Genomic DNA, 23545 nt, shown 5'->3' on the forward strand with positions numbered 1-23545 from the left:
GACAGAATTAAGTGCATACTGGATATATCACATATTCTTATTATTAAACATTCATAAGTTCAAGATGATTGATGGCAGTAGAACAGACTGAAAGCACAACATTGACACATTGTCCCTTTATATAACCTGCTGCGTTCACACTGAGAAGTATGGAAAAATACAGTGCACTACGATTACCCAGATTGTGCACTCAAAATGCTCAAAAAGTTGAGTGTGGAACTATAGACACTTCTCACCCTCAACAATCACCATCAGGAAATGCAGGCTGAGTACGTTATATTATACCGCTATACTGTTGTCACATATAAGCCATCAGTAGGTTTCTTGGCTTAACATCGCAGTTTGTAATCATTTGATAACACGAATGCTAACGCTAGCTTGCTAAGTAGCTAATCGTCATTTCCAGTAAATGCGCGACAGCAGTCTTTGATTTAATACAACATGAACCTGTCGAAATGTGCGCACTACGCAAGTACATAGTGTACACAGGCATACTGACAGAAGTGTACTAACAGAAGTATGTTATTTGAGACACAGTGTACGTCTTATGGCTAGTGTGTTAGCAAACATTTACACATCCATCAGAGACAAAGCAATATTACCATTTAATTGGAGTCGTGTGTCGTCTGCCTAATGAACGTAAGTACAATATTAATGTTTCTAACAGAATTCAGGTTTCTAATTAACTGTAAACAATTGTATCTTGATTTCTCATGATCTCAGCCGCTATGTTCTGTACCAGTATAGAATGTTCACAAATCTGTTTAAGGTGTTCACATGCAGCAGCTTTTTGGTTTCTATTGCCCAGGTAGTATTTACAGGTTTCTTCAAATTGGAGTAAGGCCATATCCAGGTTCCTGAAACCAGAATAATCCAAAAACTTGATTATACCCAGGATACTGGTGAACATGTAAATGCCCTCAATGCAGGAGACTTTTTACATCATATATTCCATCCATTTTAATATAACAATATTAATAGTGCAGCTTTAAGAATGAGCTTGAATTTATTTGGATTTAATCACACTTTCATCACCGGGGTCTTCACTTACACCATATATTGTTTTATTGCATCTCACACTGCCTCACAAAACACAAGAAACTTTTCAGACAACACGTTTTTTTCTCTGCAGCCTTAATGATGACTGTGATAGTTTCTAGAAGAAAAGCTCACCAGGAAAGAAGCCAAGTAGCTGCTTGGGAGCGGCATCTACCTGGAGACTCGCTTGTTGTTTCAGCCTTTGAAGACTGCAGTACAGTGTGAAGTGATAGATGAAAAATGGACCGACCTGAGACTGCATGCATAGAAAGAATGCATATATGAAAAGTGAATGAAGTGAGGTCAAGAAGGAGCTTCTAGTTAAGTTTTTGAGCTCTAAAACTTTGTGATATTTCTTTTTCATTCTACGGCAGGTCATGGTTATTGTCTCTGAGGTGTGAGGCTTTACATCTAACAGTATCACAAGTGTCTAAGTTCATCTGCAAATATAATTACAGAAACATAATAATTCAAAGGTAATCTTCAAAGGTGTGTGTGTGTGTGTGTGTGTGTGTGTGTGTGTGTGTGTGTGTGTGTGTGTGTGTGTGTGTGTGTGTGTGTGTGTGTGTGTGTGTGTTTGTGTGTGTGTAAGCCTGAGAAAAACAGACAGCGAGGCAACAAGGCAATGACAGCGAGGGAACAAGGCGCTCATACATTTTTGAACAAATAAACACTATCTGTGTCTCCTCAGAAATTCTGCAACGTGAGCAGTTTTTCACCCATGAAGTTTGACGGCCAACTGTAAACTGAGAGAAATAAATCACTGGAGAAATATAAAACTCCACCAGCTGGACACACACACACACACACACATACATACCCGTACACACACACAGAGTTACGTTTCCCCTTCAGAGGACATTACATTGACTTATATTCATTTCCTGGAGACATATCCTAACTATGCCTAAAACTAACCTTAACACAACCCCAAACTTACTTTAACTTTAAATCAAGTCTTCGACCCTAAAATGAACTATTTACTTTAAGGGGACTTGCTTTTTGTCCCCATAAGGGAGGCGAGTCCCCACAACATGTGTAAACAGATTAACACCCCCCCAAGTCAGACCACACATATGCACACACACAAACACGCTCTTACTTAGCAAAATTAAATTTCAATTTCATGGATGAATTTTTTTTTGGAAAGTTTCTCCCTGAAAAAAGCTGCAAAATGCACAAGGTGTGAATACCAACTAGCTGAACGTCACATGGAGGAATGTGTTCATTGTAGGAATTCTCTGTTCCAGCCACCCGCCGTCAATATAAATATTATTTTAAAAAATAACAAAAAGAGAAAGAAATCACTATTCAACAGCACAGTCTCTTATTGTGCACGTTCACAAAGAACAAATCAATCACAAAAAGACAATTTCTCTATCAAATAAGAATGAATTTGTTGCTTCTGTGACAAAAGAGAGAGAAGAAAAGGATGGAGGACGGGATGGTGGGTGGAAGTGTGTATGTAAGTGTGCATGTGGAAATTGGGTTCGGATTTGTGTATGTGTGTGTGTGTGTGTGTGGGGGGGGGGGGGGGGGGGGTGCATCTAAACATTTGGGGAGACGTTCCCCCACAACACACGAGCTGCTCTTTGTCGTCCCCGCCATCTTTTGTCTTTGAATTCAAAAGGCTGCTTTTAAGCAACAAATAGTTTTAATTTTGCCTGTGAGGGAATCAGTTTGGGATGACTGCCGCCTCGTGTTCCGCCGCATCAAAAAAAAAAAAGAAAAAAAAAAAAAAAAACACAAATTAAGCAAGTGAGCAAGAGGGGAGAGGAGAGATATGAAGAAAACATGGGACACAGCGCTGGCTGAAAGTGGGGTTGCAGTCGGGAGTGGAAACAGCTGGACTTCAGTCTTTCCTTCTGTCCCTTATTCCCTTTATTCCTCTCTGGTTCTCTTTCAATCCCTTCTCACTCAGTGTCTTTGCTCTTTTGTCAGACGCCTGCACCCCTGATCTGTCTGTCTGTCTGCTACCAACACAGAAACCTCCCATGAGCTCCACAAGACGGCTTGTGTATATCTATGTGTGTGTGTGTGTGTGTGTGTGTGTGTGTGTGTGTGTGTGTGTGTGTGTGTGTATGTGGATAGAGTGCCATGAGCAGCCTGCAGGTATGTACATGATCCTGTGTGTCTGTGCATTACCATAATGTTTGTGTATCTTCACGTGTGTATGCATATGACACAGGCTATCTGTGTGTGCGTGTGCGTGTGCGTGTGCGTGTGTGTGTGTGTGTGTCTGTGGGTGTGTGTGTGTTTGTGTGTGGACTCCCAACGCCGCCACAGGAAATCTTCCGGAGTTCGGCCACCATTGTTCCGACGCTGCGATGGGTGGTCTGCTCTTTGAAGAGGAAAATCCCTGCTCTGCCCAAAGCTCTGGCATGTACAGGGGGATTACTGCCCATTGTGTGTGCATGTGTGCGCACGCGCTCATGTATGTGTGTGTTTGTGTGCATGCAGAAACCAGAAAAAAAAAAACCAGAAATTTCCTGCCTGCCAAGACAAAGTTAATTCCTGAGTGTGTGTGTGTGTGTGTGTGTGTGTGTGTGTATGTGTGCATAGATACCAAAAACCAGTAGCCAAAACGTCCTGGCAAATAACTTAATACCAAAGTATGTGTATGTGTTTGTCTATAAAGTCTATGAGTGTGTGTTTGCAGTTACAGAAAATAGTCGCCAAATATTTTTGTGCCAACACAAAACGATTAAATTAATACCAGTGTGTGTGTCGGTGTGAGCGAGTGCATGTGTGCAGGAGGCAGAAGCCAAAACTTTCAGCTAAAATTAAAGCGGTGAAAAAATGTCCAGTTTATTGCGACGTGAATCCTATTTGTGTCGGCCGCAGCAGTTTTTTGTGTTTTGTTTTTAATTGTTAAAAGCGAGAAAAAGGGGATAAAAGAGTTGATTCCTTTGTTCGACAAAGTCATCAGACCACACCTGGAGCTTTGTTCCATCGACACAGCTGTGTGTCAGCTGACAGTATTGAGAGGAAAAGAGAAAGTTTGGGGTGGTTGTTGTTGTTTTTTTTAAATTGACGCTCCTCTTTCACTTTTGGAGAGGTACATATTGTTCCTGCTGCTGTGTGATGGTTACAGGTCTTTAATCCACTGAAAGAAAAGAATCCTGCATACACAACAGTTGTAAGTGACTTACACAACATTAGAAGGCAGACTGATGTTTTGTCAAAACCCAGAATAACACTCAATGACATGAGGAGACTCTTTCTTGCTTCAACCGTGTTAAAAGTTGTATTTTCATGGACATTAAATCTCTAATAGGCGTGAAATCGTAAAACCAAGTGAAACAATCGAAGCTCATTACACATAAAAAGGTGTTTATGATTCTGCAGAGGTCTGTACGGTATGTGTGTCTCTGCCAACTTAATACATGAAAATTGTGTGTTTTGCCCTCACTGGAATTTTTATGGACCAATATCAGTGGTGAAATGTGGAGAGAAGCCTGACATTTAGATGTAGTGTGTGGAGGAAGCGTACTTATGTGGCTGTATTACTCATCAAGGAGCGGCTTTGTGGCTTCCTCTTATTTGACAACAGATTTGTTTTGGTTGGTGTGAGAGCATGAGGCAGAGCCTGAGAGTGTGAGAGCTGGCAACCCTGCTCGTGCTACAGCTCCGTTGTCACTCCTGTATTCAACCATAATAAAACATAAACCTTTAATCAAATCCATCAACCGAAAGAAGCTCAAATTATACCTGGAATGTGTGTGTGTCCAGATTGTGAGGATCTGTGTGAAGCTTTATGTGGACGTACAGTCAAAGATCCGTTTTACGTGCATGACGTTGTTGTTTAGGTGGCTTTAGCTACATAATACAGCAACATGTGACAGCAGCTGAGTGTCTGAAGTTCTTTAAAAGCCTAATAGTGGTGATGCCGTCGATAAATGAAGTGAAAAACGACGGACAGATGCGGTGGAGGATGCAAGAAACAGCTGTCCAGAGAGGACTTGATCAATGTTCCAGGTGAGGTGGAGATGACATTCATTGAGGCTTTACATGAAGGCAAGTTCTGTGACATCTCGCTCACACAGGCAGATGCACAACCCTTTTTCATTTTGTACATAGAGTACATTGCAGAGGTAACTACATCTATCATAAAAGACTCCCTTCCCTTCCTGATGTGGGCATCATCGCTGACTTCCACACTGGACTCAACGCATCTTGTTCTCCAGCTGTTGAAAGCATGTTGAAGAGCTACGGACGGGATGCTGTGGAGTGAGTGTGTGACCACTACGGGTCACAGAGGGGAGCAGCTATGCCAATTATTTAAAAAATTGAAAGAATGATCATCATTAAAACATTAAAATTAAAATGATGGGTAATAATAGATTATGACGAAACTTTTATGACCCCGTCCATCAAAAGATTGACAAGAAGAGAAAGTCTCATTGTCACAATAAAGAACATTATAAGTACTGATGCATCAATGTGTAAACAGCATTTTACTGTTGTGACTGATATAGATAGAACTAGTTTAAACTACATCACAAGGGTCCCAATATAAATGTGAAGAGATGATCATTTAGGAGGGGAAAGAAAAAACTGATTCATTGGGACTTACTCATTTTTGCCTCCAACAGTAATCTATTTGAAATCATGTGATTAGTTTAAAGGTTACAACTGTCTCTTTTACTGATCTGCTGACAAGGAGCAACTAATACACACTGATTATTTGTAAGGAGCCAAAAGCCTAGAAGTCTGAGAACTACTGGTTGAATCTTTAACAATGCAGTCATTTATTCAGTTATTTAATATCAATATTTGATCTGTTTTGGAATAATAATATACAATGTTTAAAAAAACTTGTCAAGAAACACACAAGTTCAGCTAAGTCAGTTTGATTGTCTGACTGCTTCATTATAGGAACAGAAGGATGGCCAAAGAAGACCAAAGTTATGATAAAATTAAATTATTCTTTAATTCCAAACTGTGTGTGTCTGAGAGCGTCCTAAAGAACACATGCTTGTTTATATGAATACACAGCGCAGCTTATGTATGTCATCTTTACGTATAGTATAGTGAGATTACAGCTGAATAGTACAGCTTTAGTCAGCCTTTATCTGTGCACGCATAAACAGAAATGCAGTAATTCAAAGGGAAGCTTCAGAAGCTACGGCACTGATGTTCAAAGACAGACAAGCTAAAGACTCAGCTCGGATCAGTCGTAATTCCTTTATAGCATGTGTGTGCATGTGTGTGTGTGTGTGTGTACACGTCAGAAGGGGACGACTGGATGTGAGGGAAGAAATGTAATATGTCACATGAAAGAGGGGAGGAAGAGAGGAGGGAGAGAGGTGAGTGAGAGATAGACTCGCAACAAGGTGGATGATGGAGGGGAAGAGAAGCAGCGAGACTTGCGCCTTCCCACCTCGGCTTAAACTTAATACTCGCTCGTTTCATTTAACTCGCCGCCCACACACAAACACGTACACACACACACACACACACACACACAATCACACGAGCAGAGGCAAAACAAAGGCAGCCAGCAATTATGAGACGGCGTACACAAACACCACCTACTGAGCCGCGCATCCAAAACACACATTTTATCTGAGTACAGCAGCACCTCCTCACACTTCACAATGTCCTCACTGAGCATAATGCATTACACACACACGCGCACACAAACGTAAAGACATAACGCACACACACACGCACAGAAGCGGTGACAAAGACAGATACAGCGCATCATCAAGCGGCCTCGTAGGTGGTCTCTTCTCTTCGCTTTCTCTCTTCCTACACTCCATCTCTGTCTCTTTCATCCTGTCTGAACCACTTCCACGTTCGGTGTGACGACGTCGCCTCCAGGATAATGTGGCTGAAGATTAAGCTGCAACTTTCAGAGCGGGCGAAGTGGGCTTTTCTGATGAATGCTGATGAATTAAACAACTGGCCACTCGCCATCTGTCCCCCATGTCTTTTTTTTTTTTTTTTTTTTAAACCAGATTGCTACTGACACCACGTTTTAGCTGATGTTACACTACAGAGCCCTCACACATGGTGTTAATTTACAGAATGCACCTTTATGTTCTTGTCGTTAAATGATCGTACAGTGCTGTAGCTGTGAGCAGAGACGGTTCCAAGTCGGTATGCCCAAGGGTGCTCTGACATTCAATATTGAAGTATCTGAGCATGTGGAGGTTGTATAAAGTCACGGGTCATGGGAAGATTGGCGGTTCGATTCCAAGCTCCTCCAGTCCACATGTCGATGTGTCGTTGGACAAGACACTTAACCCCAAATTGCTCCCGTTGCTGTGCCAACGGTGTATGAATGTGTATGAATGGCTAGTTTCCCTCTGATGAGCAGGTTGGCACCCTGCGTGGTAGCCTTTGTCATCAGTGTGTGAATGGGTGAATGTAACATGTAGTGTCATAATGATTAGAAAAGCGCTATATAAGTACAGTCCATTTACCATTTAGTCCATTTATTATCACACTGCCATGTGGTGATGGTAAAACAATCCAGTCTCAATTCAAATTCTTGATTCATTGAGTAGAAAAGGAGGCACTGTATAGAGGCCTAGGGCTATGTGATATGACGATATATATAATGTGTGTAACATTTATATCGCTGTGACGCAAACCACACTCTTTACGGTAGTGTTTTTTGGATGGACCAAGTATTTATTCAATAAATTAAGATGCGCTATATCGGTATAGATATCATTATTGGGATATGAAATGACTTATATTGGGATATGAGATTTTGGTCATATCGCCCAACCTTATTGAGTCCCCTGTTCCAATTCACTGCCGAACCACTGACTGAACTACTGCACAATATGAAACAAAAAGTACGTGTTCTTACTTCTGTCAGATTCAGTCTTATAGAGATACGACTTGTGATTCTTATTCTTATGTGGATCATTGTTTTTCCACCCACTATTTTCCCTGTGGAGTTCAAATATATCTGTGCGCAACATGAAGTATCCCATATGTTGTTATCGGAGTTACATCTTCACTGTTTGGCCAAATTGTGTTTGTCTCTGTTCTGGTGTAAAAAATAACGGTCGTTGATGCACATTAGGTTGATAGATACTGTAGTAAAATGCTAAGTAGTAAAAGTGCTTGTTGTTCTGTGTGTGTTGTCCTTGTTGGATGTGATGGCACATTGGCTTGACCAATCATGATTGATAGTACTGCTATCACTGTACTGACTGGGAAATACACTACACATTGTTATAGTTTGCTAAGTTTGTGTAGTGTAGAACAAGTTTACTTTCTTAAAGGAGCACTCCACCAAATGTCATGGTTAGTTTTACTCAGCCTGTGAGTTGTATAATGTAATGTATGGCTCAAATCTAAGAAAATAACCTGGATGATGTCATCAGAGCTATTTTGAGTCGGGCTTGGAGACTACACATTTATAAAAGAGAGCCTGTGTTACAAATTAGAGCCATGCTTCTTTACCAGGTAAGATGTTTTTGGTGGCATTATGGGAAATGTAGGATCCAGTGTTTTTGGAGCTTAACCAATACTAAGGGCTTTAAGGCCTCTGCTGCTCCAATTTTGCTTTCCTTTTTCTAATTTGTCTCTTACAAGTTCCCCAACTTTAACTCCTCTGCTCAGTTGCTCCACCTCTGGATATTTGCATTTTTATGAGCAGCAGATAAAGTTGGTGCTATCTTGCTCTGGTTTCCTTCTGTTTGCAGTCTTTGAGGCAGTGAGTCTGCAGACACTGTCGCAGTGCTGGTGGCTGAACGTCGGGATGGTAACGCGTTTGATGCCTGCAGCTGTAACACAGAACGACTGATGCACATCTGACTCCCCTCTGCTCTTTGTTGTCGCCCTCTAACAGCTCGGCCTCGGTTTGTTTGCTGCCGGCTAACGCAGAGTCAGCAACGGTTTACATGCAGCGAATTACACGCACCGACGCTGACCCAGAAAACAAATTTGAGACAGGGAGAGAAAGAAAAGGGGAAATTATGAGGAGGACTTCCATCATTTCATAAGCGATATCCACAGAGGCTTTACACTTTTCCAAATGTTTTCTGAAGTAAGGGAGGAGGGGAGAACCTGTTTGAAATACAAAGTGGCAATGTTTCTGAGACCATTTTTACATCCCATCTTCCCTCGCTCCTGCACACACACACACACACACACACACACACACACACACACACACAGAACGCAGTCTTTCAAGTGTGCAAATAGGAGACACAAAAGCAGTGAGGGACAGATGGGAAACGGTTAGCTTCAATTTACAGTCACTTGAAATTCTGTTGAGTTTCCCAATGTTAAAAACCTTAAAGGGGTGTCAAACCTCCTCGTTATGCTCTCCTCCTGCAGCACTCACTGCTGGGTAAACATAAGAAAGAAGAGGAGGGGAAGGAAAGTTGAGAATGAGAAGGAGGAGAAATTGAGGCTTGGGGAAAGAAGGATAGACAAGTAAGAGGAAGGAGAATTAAGAAAAGGACGAGCAGAAGAGGAGGGAGGAAAGAAAATTGGAGAGAGGGAAGGAGTGAGGAAATAAGGAGGCGGTAAGTGAGAGCGGGAGTGAAGAAGAGCGGGCCAGAAAAAGACAGCAGTCATGAAAGTTTAATGACCTCGCTGTTACTGAGTAAAGGGAGAGAGCTTGGGAGGAGAACGAGAGAGGCTGAGGAGGTGAAGAGGTGAAGAGGAAGTCCAAAAGGGGAGGTGGAGGGAGGAGAGGGGAGCAACACCTGACAGAGGATGGAGATGGTGCGGTACAAATCATACACACATAGTGCAGAGGCAGAGAAACACTCTCCCTCTCCCGGGTGAAGGGAAAAAACACACACTCCCATTTAAAGTGCCTACGTGGCAATCGCATCATGGTCGTCACTTATCTATTATTCAGCAGTAAAGGGGAATAGAGTCGAACGGTGCTAAATAAAGAGTTGTAGCAGAGATGGTAAAGGCTGCAGACCTCACAACCCAAAGAGCTGTGGAATATTAGAAGATCAGTGAGAAAAGTACTCAATACTACAGTAAAATGTGGGGTTACTCTATTCTAGCTACTGCTTCATATGACAAAACACAGTTGAAACTACTCTGATTAATATTTGTATATTAACACAAGAGCTTTTTAGCCTCTTTTAGCTCATTTTTTGTTTTTCAGTTACCAAACTTTGGACCAGAACCAGACCGAACCATTGGAGTGTAATATGCTGCTTTCCAAAACTTGTACAAATGATTGTACAATTGTACAAATTGTTAAAAAAAAATGAAGATGCTTTATGATGTGCCAGCACTGCGGTAAAGGTCTGGTTAGTTTTAGGAACAAAAACCACTTGGTTGAAGTTAGGGGAAAGATCATGGTTTGCGTTAAAATTTTCACTTAAAAATGTTCACTTCTCTTCCTTGATGTTAGATAGTTTTCATCGTCTGATTTTTCAAACTAGCGACACGTCACTTAGCCTGTTTGTGAACACATGGAGAAGTTAGGACATCACACACGGAGAAGGTTAGGACATCACACGCGGAGAAGGTTAGGACATCGCACACGGAGAAGGTTAGGACATCTTCACTGGGAAAAACTGATACAAGCTGATGTTCGCATATTCGCATTGCGTCCGGTTAGGAATAAATGTAAAGCAGCCACTGAAATAAACTGAGACAGAAGGAGAGACAGACTGAAGGAAAGAGCGAGAGAACAAAGCCTTTAACAATTAAAGCTGCTCCACTCTTGACCCCGAGCTGACTCAGAAGCATGAGATCCATATTTAAACACAACATTCACTGCAGTATATTCCCACTCCGCTCTGCCAGTTCACGCCATCACATGGCATAAATAAAGACGCCACTCAAGTCTAAAGCGAGGGCAAGGCACATAAACAAACACGCAAACGTTCGGAGAAGCGTTGTCTCGGCTTACGAAATCCACATGGATGGTTGCTGGCGTGTGCGTGCTTGCAGTGCGGGTGTGTGCTGAAAGCCTGATCAAAGAGGCCATTATTGGAGACAATTGGACTCAAGTGCTGCTGCTCACAAGCTCGGGCTCTGCCTCTCGCCCTCACTAACCCTTCCTCCCCCCTCCCTTCCTCTTTCCGAGTCTCTCTTTTCTGTGCCTCCTCTCACCTGTCCTGCGTAATGAGCCTCCCTCCCTGGCAATCCTGCGCTCGCTTCTGCCCAAGCGGCGGCTTTTTCTTAAACTATCAGGGCTCATCAGGCTACACAATGAGCTCGTCAGGAAATGAGCATTCACCTTGCACACGCATACATACATATATACCTACATGCATGAACTGAGAAGGAATAAACAGGTGGGTATGTTCAGAGCTTTATCAGTAAAGATAACAAGGCAGACAACCACCAACAGAGACAGGAAACACTGTCCAGTTTGTTTGGAAGTGTTTTTATAGGATGTACTGATTATCGATACACGGTGCACCAAAAAGTGGATGAGCGTTCCAATGGAAGCCCGGCATGCACTGTAAACACTTGGCTACAAGGGCGCTCCAACAAATGATGTTTTGACCTATCAAGAGGCTCCATAGTGGTGGGTATCAGGCTATGCCATCATAAATATACTGTGGCCCATGACACTGTTCTCTAGCCCTGATCCAACCTACCATTGAGCTGACTTTCAATCCTACGCTCACCCAAGCAAAGAACAGATACTTGTGAGTCAAGCGGGCCTTATGTCAGCATTGTATCTGCTAGGATAAACTGCTACGGCTGACTTGTTAAGCTGTATCAATATAATGTCATGGACTAGTCATATCTATATCTATCTTAACCTATCTTAGATGTTATGTCGTTATATCAGGAAAGTTATATCAAACTTTCTCTGACCAAGCACACTTTTAAAGCACCCTTGAAACCTACTGTCAACACAACTGGCTTAATAACACCAGCCATGTGAATGCTATGTCAGTGGCCCACTGTGTCCAACCCCATCACTGTATACCTGGTTCTACTAGTCTCACCTAGAGTCACCAATTGCTATGAGAAACTTTACTTGAACTAGCATTATGGGATTGCATAAATTATTATGTATTACAGGCCACCACTGGTTTACATTCATTTCCATATAGTATGCAAATCAATTAGTGGATTTATGAAACTTGCTAGAGGCATGTAATCATTAACATCAAGTGTGCACTTATTTTGTCAGGGTTTACTCTACCTTGTGCTGTGCTGGTGAGATAGGTAACCATTGTGTTCTTTTATCTGCTCTATTCCAATTAAACTGAGGGTTTGCCACTCAAAAACACAGGGCATATTTGAGTATATGTGAGATTTCAAAAAAAATGTTTTAACCCTTCTGTTGTCTTCCCGTCAACCATGCAACTTTTGTCGTCCTGGGTAAAAATGAACTCAGGAGGACAAGGTCCCAGGTGGTTTGACTGTTTATAAAGCATAAGGTATAAATTATCACCCAATTCTGTGTTAGACCTTTTTAGCCAATTTCATTCCAATTTATTACATCAGGTTTTACACTCAATAGGGCTCATTTAAATGAAATTATACCTCATGTTTGAGTTAATACAAGCAGAAATGGTCATTTATAAGATCAGAGGAAAATACATTGATGGATTAACACAGACTGGTATATGTGAGTTTAGTCAGGATACTGTTTTGAAACCATTAAAAAAAAATTCTAACGGCAGCACATGATCACACCTGTTGACCCGAAAACAACAGGAGGTTTAAGTTACGACTAATCAGAATGAGTCATATTTCCGCATCACTTTCAACACTATACAAAGTCTGAAGTGAATGCCGTCAGATTAACTTCAAAGCTGCACCAGCTCAAAATATAACATGCTGAGAGCTAGAAATACATCTCGGGTTTTTTTCTATCAGTTATATATTTACATTAATATCTCAATCACCACCTTTTATGTACAACATTGGATTTATAAACTAGGAAAATTTGAAAGCGTTGAGACAGATCTTCTCATGTCAGACTGGTCTATAAAAAAACATTTTCCCCTGACGGTGCGACCGGGGCAGACGACCATAAAAAAAACCTTGTAGAACCACAGTAATAATCTGACCAACATGCCCTCTCTGTACTTTCCATTTTCCATTCATGCCAACTGTTGAATAAATGAATATCCAGCCACGCTTCACATACAGCATGTGAGGGATAGGAATTAAACCCTTTACCCCACCTTTACATTCTCTCATTTAATGTTTGTGCATGTGAGACTTTTTGCAGCAGGCTGAAGAATTCACTCTGTAATTACATGAAATGATATTGATGTGAAACTGTGTCTGTGGATTCACTGAGATCAGGGGTGAGCGTCCCCCGATAGTTATTAATTAAAGATTCAACAGCAAAAGAAGTTTTAAAATCCATCAGTGATGCAGCCTGTGTTCCTCCTCTCTATCACAACTTTTTAAACTCATCTCTCTCTTTCTTTATGCTCCCTCCCTCTCTATAATGAGCATTATATCTGTCCTGTCATGTCTGAATAAAGCTATAATCATGTCATGTGACCACAAGGAGCTGTAAATCTTCTTGATTGCTGGTTATTTAGCTGTTTTCTCACATGTCGCCTACATAAAACCTATAAAAAATGACATCTGTGCGACAATGAGTTTTTCCATGCCACTGTCACCAAGTGCTTGATCATGTGGGAATGTTGGGTCTCTTTAATACAAGTTTAGAGTACGGTCTAGACCTGCTCTATGTGTAAAGTGCCTTAAGATGGCTTTTGTTGTAATTTGGTGCTATATATATATATATAAAGACTGATTGATTGATTGAACCAGCAACAATGGTGGAGAGAGAACTACAACATAACAGAGCTGTTTACACTACATTAAACAGGAACAATGATGGAAACTGAGCTAACTGATTCTTAGGAAAGAAAAGATGTGGAAGCAATTCAAAGTGGGGCTTCAATTCCTGATTGTTTTAAAAATTGATTAGTAAAAAATGTCTGACATAATTTCCCAGATTACAAGGATGTATTTTGTAATTGTGTTTACAAAATAAACAACAAAGATATCAGTTTGCCACGATCACTGAGAAAAACAGCAAATATGCACATTTTCAAAGCTGAAATCATAGTTTTCATACTGCTGGTTGATAAAGGATTATTTTATCTGTTGTTGACTATTAATTTCAAATCTATTAATTAATGAATCATCTAATGACTTTACATTACTTAAACAAGTAAAAAGTAAAAATGCTGTTTAGTTGACGACGTTCGAAACACAAAATTCAACAATTAATTAAAGACCAAACTGCAGCAAGAGTGACTTGTGCGAGATGGAAACACACACGCACACACACACACACACACACAGCCCTCAGACAGTGACTGACAATCAGACCTACATGCATCACTATGACAACTGAGGGCAGAAGTTTGGCATCTGTCTCTAGAGTGGCTGAGCTGTGAGTTTACCCAGGTAAGGCAGACTTCATCTGAGGAGAGGCACTCTCCTCTCCTCTCCTCTCCAGTCATTTTAAACCTTCACCCCCCCCCCCCCCCCCCCTCCTCTTTACCTGTCATCCCCTCACTTTTTTTTAACTCCTCTTTCTTCCCTCCTTTCTCCCTGCGTGAATATCATCTCCAACCTCCTCAGTCCTCCCTCCTTTTCTCCTCTCCTCTTCTCCCCTCTTTTCTCCTTTCTCCTGCAGCGCTCACCGTCTCTGACAAAGCCTTGAGCGGCTGCCAGCGGCCCCTGAGAGCCGGCTGACTTCCTGCTAAAAATAAGAGCTGAGAGAAGAATCGCGGAGAGCTGCCACCGAGCGAGAGAGAGAGAGAGAGCAGCTGAAATGGGAGAGAGATTTGTTGAATGTGGAATGAGAGGGGGGAAAAGGGAAAATCTGAATGGAAAGGCAGAAATGAGATGATTTTTAGAAACGGACAATGTGTAAAGATGGGTGTGAGCACAAGAGGAAGATACAGATAAAAAGACTGAAGAAGAGACTCCACTAGAGGAAGGATGAAAGAGCAGGAAAATTTGGGAGCAGATGGCGTTACCTGACCGAGGCTCAGTTTGAACAGAGACTCCTCCGAAATGAATACGCTAAACCTGATCTCCTTGTAAATCTGCTCTGCACACACTAAACAGCAGGAGTTACATTCATCTACAGAATGAGACGGTGTGTGTGTGTGTGTGTGTGTGTGTGTGTGTGTGTGTGTGTGTGTGTGTGTGTGTGTGTGTGTGTGTGTGTGTGTGTGTGTGTGTGTGTGTGTGCGTGTGTGTGTGTGAGACAGAAAGAGGGGGAATGAAAGACGGAGAAAGAATAGGGGGCCAGATTATAAATATTTATACAAGCAGACGAGAAGGAAGAGGAAAAGATGGCAGGGTTGGAGGAGGGGAGGAGGAAATAACTGCGGAGGAGAGGAGGAAAGGATTGAGAGAGGAGAGACTGACTTCAGAGGCAGCAGCAGGCGCGTTTGGCTCGGTTTATCTTTTCTTTTCCCGTCTCTCCCGTTGCCTCTTTCGCTGCTGGAGTGCGGGCTAGCGGATTTGCAGCTCGTGCTCCCTGCAGCTCGCATGTTTGTGTTGGTGTGTGTGTGTGTGTAAGAGAGAGAGAGAGAGACAGAAAAGAGGAGGGGAAGGACAACAAGTTCTCCCCCTTATCTCCTCCTCTCTCCGTTCCCCTCCCTCAGTAAAAGAGAACACACAAAGGCCCTGCGCACCCGCTAACAGGCTTATGCCTTTCCTGGGGAGGTTTGTGCCGGTGTTGATGATGAAGATGACAATGACGACGATGGCAGCGATAGTGAAGAAAAAAAACCTAAAACTAACTATCGCTGCTCTGCGTGCTCGGGCCGTTGTAGATTCACCAAATCAACAGTTCCTTTTCTGTGGCTCGGCTCCGCACGAGGTCACTACATTGCAGTTTCTAACGGATATCACGTAGCGATGATAAGACTTACACTTGCTCCTGACTCAGTGCAGAGATAACATGCTTCCAGTGGAGGCTGCAAATGTAAAAAAAAAAAAAAAAAAAAAAAGAAAAGTCGGCTGGTGAATCTCTCACACTTTTGTTTGATGGAAGGGAGCGACTTAAAAAAATGTACCGCAAAGAAATCTCCTCAACACTACATAACCTGCTCTTTATGGTTTTCAATAGAGAAATGTTGACTGAATATCTGATGTGCTGCTCTTAATTACTGATTTATATTAAAGTTATTCAACACGCTCAATGGCCAAAAACATGTGGACATCCCTGTCCATCCAGCTGGACTCTTAGTGAAGCCACTAACATCATATAAATAAGACTAAACAAAAATATATTGATAACGCCTTCCTCAACAATGCGATCAAATCAACATCTACAACACTGCAAATAATTACAATGTTCTGCAAGACGATAAATCACCCGAATGCAACACAAAGCTCAAGGAAAGAGAGTAATTAGCTCCAAAAGGATACAGCACCATACTACAAAAGAAGGGAAAGAGGAACACAATAAAGGAAAAGCCAATTAACTCTACAAGAAATCCTTATATTCTTTTATTAATCAACTGAGCTTCTTTTATAAATAATTAAGAATCTGATACTTCTAAAGGAAAATATGATCGGCACCTGTGGTAAAATTCTTAAAGTCCTTTCTCTACCACTCAGGACTGCAAACTGTCTTTCTAGTGGAAGAATTCATTGCGCCACATATTAGCTGTAGGGAGCTCAATCCATTTAAGTAATATACATTTACTTGACAGTGACAAAAGTTTCCCCAAAAAGTTTGAATTCAGTTTTCTTTGGGTTTAATGTCCCCTTATTAACATAAAGAAGAAGAAGGGATGGATGAGCGTTTGTATTCCGATGGAAGATTAAATTCATTTCCACGGAGATGCCGTCCCAAAAAAGATTTAATTACAGGAGGAGAACAAAAACAATGTATATAGGAGGCAGTGTGTAACTTATAGTTTATGCATAATGGACAAACCTGGGAATTGGGTTTGCTTCAAATTGATGTAAAGTGGAGCCTGTGAAAAATCTTTTAACAGTGCTTCACAAAGCTGATTACAGATAAAGACAGAATTAACGGAGTTTATGGCTTTATTCCAATCATCCTCATTTAAATTAAATAAATGAAAGTCTCTTTTCTGTGCTGGTAGTTTCTGTGGAAAGGGAGCACAACATTTTAGAACACTCAGAAAGAAAATGGTTACTTTTTTCTTCAGCTTGTATGAAGACTGCATATTGCTTAAATCTGGACAAACTGCAAATTGACCAGCAAATGACGTGGGCTTTATTAATAACTGGCTGACTTTCTGGGGAAGACCTGGTATGATTAGGAGAGACGACAAACATCCCACTGTGGATGGAGCAGTTCTCACATCTAGAAATATGATGGAGTTTATTAGTAGACCAAAACCATGACAACCCAGAGTTGAGAGCAGAAGGCAGAGCTGTAGTCTTCCACACCTCTCTGTGCTTCCATTAGAGCAGTTACCCACCCAAAACCCACACAAAATCTACTGATGATTGGACAACAACACTCTTAAACATTAGATCCCTGTCATCTAAGGCTATGTTAATAAATGATCTAATCTAAACTGATAACATTTATTTTGTCTTAGTGAAACCTGAAAGTGAAAGTTACAAATGACCTCCTAATTAGATCAGACAAAGGACTTCTCTCTGTACTTGTCTCTATAGATCTTAGTTCTGCATTTGATACCACTGACATCACATCCTATTAGAGACTAGTCCACACATTCATTACTTCTAGGCTGGATTATTGCACTTCGTTATTATCAGGCTGCCCTAACAGGTCTCTAAGAACTCTCCAGCTATTCCAGAATGCAGCTGCACGAGTACTGACACAAACTAGAAGAAGAGATCATATTTCTCTCGTTTTAGCTTCACTGCACTGGCTCCCCTTTAAAATCCGTCTCTTCACTTTCACAGCTCTTAATGGTCAGGCACCATCCTATCTCACAGAGCTCATATTACCCTGTTTCTCCACTAGAACACTGTGCTCCCAGAATGAAGACCTACTTGTGGTTCCTCGAGTCTCCAAAATTAGAATGAGCTATCAGGCTTTTCTCTATTGGAACCATCGACGTTTAAGAGCATGCTCAAGACTTTCCTTTTTGATAAAGCTTATAGTTAGGGCCTTGGACCAGCCCCTAATTATGCTGCTTATAGCCCTAGAGTGCCTGGGGACTTCCCATGATGCACTGAGCTCCTCTCTCCTCCTCATCCTCTCCATCTGTACACATTAATGTACTATTAGTGCATGTTACTAACTTGGCATCTTAGTTTTGTTCTTCCTCGTCTCACAAGTGACTTTCGGCTGCAGACCAACTGCTGTCCAGTTTAACGCCCACCACTGCTGTTATTATTATAAGTCATTTCTCTATCATTATTATTATTGTTATTATTATTATTATTATTATTATTATTATGATGTCATCATCATTTTGGACCATGCATAAAACTGGGCTGATAATATGATACATGCATGAGGGTTTTTCATCACATTCACCCAGTTTATGCACTACTCTGCATTTCTCCAAACCTCCATTACAGATCTGTTGTGTAATCAGCATACACGTATGTCAGATATGTTGAAAAGAAAAGAAGGAAGAAGATTACTTGCAAATTTACCCTGAGAGAAACCAAAAGGATTGCAGACCTGGTTGATTTCATGACACCTGTGGTAACTGGTGGTAACATGTTTTTTTTGATAATATAATTTCAATTTTCTCCTTCAATTTTATTTATATGCACCAAATCACAACATCATCTCAAGACACTTCCCACATAGAGCAGGTCTAGACTATACTCTTTAATTTAATTTAAAGAGCCAACATTCCTCCATGAGCAGCACTTGGCGACAGCGGCAAGGAAAAACTAACCTTTAATAGACCTATAATACGTTTCTCAAGAATGTAGTCTGAGATGGTTTTTTACACTAGTACTGGCTGTTGTTTTCTGCATTAAGTTAAATGTTTGCACACACTGTGGAGCTTTGTTGCACCAGCTGCAGAGCCTCACAGCACCAAAGTCTGTTATAGTCACATGCTGCATTCGACCTCCATGTCTAGCTTCTATAAGCAGTCTATATGAACACTTGCTGCTCATTCAGTCTGCCTACAACAACACTGAATTTTGCCCTCTCTGCTTCAGAATATAACTGTCCACCTCCTCAGCCTCCTCCACTATTACTGTTCAATTGTTCATGAATTGTTAATGTTTATTTTTAATTTGTTCATGTTCATTAAATGTTTTGTATCTCAGGCTCAGCTCAGGGACAGTCTGTGCCAAGCTTGCTCAGATTAGTTTCAGAGCCTCACATGAGCAGAGCCACAGAGCTAAAATAACACGCAGGTTACAATTAACAGTTAAAATCTTGATGTGCGTGTCCTGTATGAATATATTTTCATGGGGGAATGACAGACAGTAACAATGAAAACTAAGTTATGGCTACTGCTGAAAAAAATGACAGCTATAAATAGTATCAAAAATAACTTTCATGGATTGTTGAAGAGGTTTGACGGCAATGTGAACCAAAACTTTCCCGATTTATTTAATAAGAGCATCATATCTCCAGAGGAAGTTAATAGAAAGTGGTTTGATGAAATGACATTGATAATAAGAAGCATGTACTCTGTCCTGAGGATGAACTTCACTGCCTGGTTTGTGTCAGTGGTTTGTTCCTGCTGTTTCTGTCTGCTGCTGTCAGTGTTCAGCTCCACAGATATGAACCTGCAGTCTCTCTGTCAGTAACACAAACCAGACTCACTAAACACTTAAAGGACCATACTGATGTTTTTTTTTTTTGCATGCTGACCACAAATCGCACATAAACCTCCTTCACATTACTGTGATCAGTTTCCCAAAGTGCGGCGTGACTTTCTGTTTGAATTCATTCAGCTCATTTCTGTGGCCTGTGAACATCAATATTTAAAGACTTCCTGTCCGTCACAATGATCATTCAGTCAGCTTTTTTTCTTGTTAAAGTTATCATTGTGTGGTAGTGCAGAGAAAAATGTTTCAAAACGCTTGTGGTGTGTTCAAGGAATGGTCTAAATGCTGTATTCAGGAGCTCTCTTGTCAAACTTGAACACAGGAGCCAAACAATAAGCAGACTGGGGATCTGTGCGTTTAAGAAAATTGCTGTTTCAGAGCCCGACTCAAATCTCTGATGTTCTCACTGCGTCCTTGAACTCACCAACAAGGAAGAAAGGATTCACATCTATTCTGAAGAGAAGAAATTATTTTTCAGAACTTGTAGTGTGCTTGGGAAAAATCGGCAGCAATAAATGGGGGAGATTTTAATTTTCAGTGACACGCAAAACCACTGGTTCTTTAAATTTCCATGAAAATCTTTTTTTTTAAAGTGAGCCTGCTGAGATTCTGGGAAACTTCAAAGGATCCTTCTTCTTTTTTCTTTTAAAGTTTTCTTTAAAAAAAAAAAAAAACTTGCAGTGCAGTGCACCCAGTGAGTGAGTAAATTTAGCCTTGTGCTGAGATTGTTACAAGGGGACCCAGATACAGAAAACAGGCCTATGACTTGTTCAGATACAACTTTGAGAGATGCTGACCTAGCCAGTCGTTGAACTTCTTGACCTCTGATGGCAGCCCCAGCTCGGTGAAGTCGCCGGCGTGGATGAACACGTCGCCGTACGGCATCTGGATGGCATCGGTGCGGGAGTGAGTGTCCGAGATGCACACAAAGCGGGTGTAACCCGGCGGCTTGGGTGCATCGTGGGGCATCGGGTCCACCCTGAACCGAGGGAAAGAACAAAAGAACAGGAAAGTTTTATGAAGAGAGGAAGGGGGGGGGGGGGGGGGTCACTGCGGCTGGTGGTGCGCTTAAACAATACAAGATGAAAAAGACACAGCGCTGTATGCAGAGTCTCTGTGGTGAGAGGCTGACAATGAAAGAAGTTTGAATTAGTATCCAGCAGAAAATCATCCCCACAGACTGAGGCGGAGGAAGAAACAAGAGACGTAGCGAGAACTGAGAGCGAGAGGCCACAATAAAAAGAGCTGAGCAGAGGAAGAGACAGAAAGAGAAATGTGCAGAGATAGAGAAAGAATAAAGCGCAGATATAGAAAAAAGAGCGGGGTCCTGTGGGATTTCGGGCGAGTGTGCGCATCCGCAGGGTCTCCAGGGGAAGAGGGGAGCTGGTGAATAACCGTGGCCCACTTTAGTGAGCTCTCCTCCAGGTACGGTAACACCCAGTCCTGCCTCCTCCTCTTCCTCCTCCTCCTCCTCCTGCGCACCCCAGCACCACAAGAGAGAGAGAGAGATGAGGGGAAGTGGGGAAAGCAGATACATGTGCATGTAGGACAGCCAGAAAGAAGTGTGAGTCACAAAGTAATAAAACACAGAGAGAGCTTCACTGTTGACTGTATGGAAATGGAAGAGAATGGAACAACCCAGTCTCACATCTAAATGTGTAACAGCACTAAATAATGCTTTCAAACTGTGACATTCCTACTGTGTTTTGCAAAGTAGGGTCCCAAAAACATTGGGTTAAGTTTGTTTGTTTTCTTTTTATTTGTAGTCCGTATCCATTTGGTTTACTCCATGTGTGTGATCTGGTTTGGCCAAGCCAGTTTATATGTGTTCCCTCATGTCATTATGTTGGGAACTTTCTTGGAGGTGCCTCAAAGGGAATAGAATAATATGATATATATAATCACTTAATCAAGTACCTGACAGAAACAGGGCTGAAGGAGAGAATTGGAGAATTGAGTTGTTGGTATGTGTGTTGCCTGCTAATCTACTGCTCTACACTCCAGTCATTTAAGTGGCAGTGGCTTGTTTGCCAATGAAACCAAAAGATGAAGAATATTATGTCGGGTCAGTTCTGTTCACATCTCAGTTTCTCTGTTGTTATACTGAGTATTTTTATCTTTTGTTGGCCTCTTTTGAACGCCTTTAGCTACTAAGTTCTTGGTTTTGTAAACGTTTTTTCTTTTTTTGCATAAAAACACTTCAGTCCTATATTCCTGTCTCATTACTTCACTGCTTAATGTCTAACAGTTTATTTCAGATATCGCTTTGTTTCTCAGAATTGAAGGAGAAATCATTCAAACTGATGGTCTTTACATTAACTGATCATATTGTTGAGTAATTAAGGACACTTCTGTGTTTTTGTCTTGATGTCAAAGACATCATTCATACTTCTTTTCTTCCATGGTAAAGTCAGTATAAAGTACATGTCTTACCACTCTGCTGCTCTGAGTTTCTCTTTTGGTTTTAAATGTTTTCATTCATTCATTCATTTCAATCTCCCCTACTTTGCCGCAGCTATACAGTATGTTTCACACTAAGAGCCTTTCAGCACTCGCAGCAGTACAATATGTTCCTTTCCTACAAGGCTTTTAATGTGAGACATCTGCAAGAGTTCTTGACTTTTTTAATGACAGCAGATTTAAACTGATTAAGAAAACAGCACAGTACAACCGAGTGCAATAGATGAGTGAGTGAGAACAGTGTTTGTGTTAAAAAGGAGAAAGTCAGAGCAGCAGAGCAGTGAGTATGACATGACAGTGGTCTCATGTTTTGTTTTTTTTTGTGCTAAAAGAGAGGTTAACATGAAGGAAGTGCTGACTTTGCATTTTCAGCAAATGAAAACAGGAGCAGATGAGAAAATAAAAGAGGGTTCTTCCTAAAATATAACAAAATATATTCATAAAACAGAGGAGATTAGGATTAAAGGCCTGTATCTTATATAAAGCTGTCTAAAAATAAAAGCAGATAAATTTAATTAAAGTCCACTATGTGAGAATTCCTGGTGTTAATCTCACTGGTTTTAGAGAATTAAAAGCGAGTCTGAGAAAAGGTCATGGAGACAGAAGAGATCAGGAGTTCCCAGACTCTTCAAGTTCAAGGACTTCTGAGGAGCAAAATTCAAAGTCTCACAATGTTTTGTGCTGACACATGAAAAAAAAAATCAAAGTTACATCATTAAAGCAACTTTTTATATTTCATTGATGATGTTTCTATTTTCAGAAATCCATTTTAGAACTATTTTGATGCAAATCCAAAGAATTTGTTTTTTCTTTTTCCTCAAATGAACATGAATGAATCTGGTTAAAGGGCTACTTCACTTAAAAGTAATAGATTTCCAGTGATGAGAGAAACAAGGAATGAATGAAAAGGAATGTACTCGTTGGATGTTGGATGTACTCACATGTGCACGTGTGGTGGCTGGAAGCGTCCCTGATTGATGTTGTAGAAGGTGAAGGCCTGAGTGGGGTTGGTGCTGTACTCGTCTACTTCCACCGCCGCTCTGTTGCCTCGCTGGGTGTGCGACTGAGCCTGTGACTGCTGCCGCCTCACTGCCATAATTTCTGACAGGGTGAAGGCCATGGCACGGGGGGGGGAGCTGAGAGGAGCGGCCCGAGGAGAGCGAGGCGAGGCGGGAGCTTAGCTTGCTTGGTGTTTGGGCTCTGGGAGAGTCTAGTGGATGGTCCTGGCCTCAAACCCTCACTGAGCTCACAGTCACAGTGGGCTGAGGAGAGAACATTACTTCCTCCCTCTTCTTTTTCTTCTTCTCTGAAGCTTCTCTGCACCTGAGAGGAACACAGCAGAGCAGAGCAGAGCTGACATGAAGTGAGGGGAATTCAGAAAAGTGGT

At 41.4% G+C, this 23545-nt stretch overlaps 1 protein-coding gene across 1 annotated transcript in view; it reads right to left on the reverse strand.

Moving 5' to 3' along the window:
• The window catches only part of mpped1 (metallophosphoesterase domain containing 1), a 76955-nt gene extending 53677 nt beyond the window's left edge, over positions 1-23278 (reverse strand). Inside the window, exons 1-2 of the mRNA XM_062443951.1 lie at positions 23100-23278; positions 20496-20677 (exon numbers count right to left, since the gene is read on the reverse strand). Coding sequence (XP_062299935.1) covers positions 20496-20677; positions 23100-23278 — 361 coding nt within the window. The remainder of the gene's footprint in view (positions 1-20495; positions 20678-23099) is intronic.
• Between the last annotated feature and the right edge of the window lie 267 nt (positions 23279-23545).

This window comes from Scomber scombrus, chromosome 22, assembly GCF_963691925.1.
Source record: "Scomber scombrus chromosome 22, fScoSco1.1, whole genome shotgun sequence".
Classification (NCBI taxonomy): domain Eukaryota; kingdom Metazoa; phylum Chordata; class Actinopteri; order Scombriformes; family Scombridae; genus Scomber; species Scomber scombrus.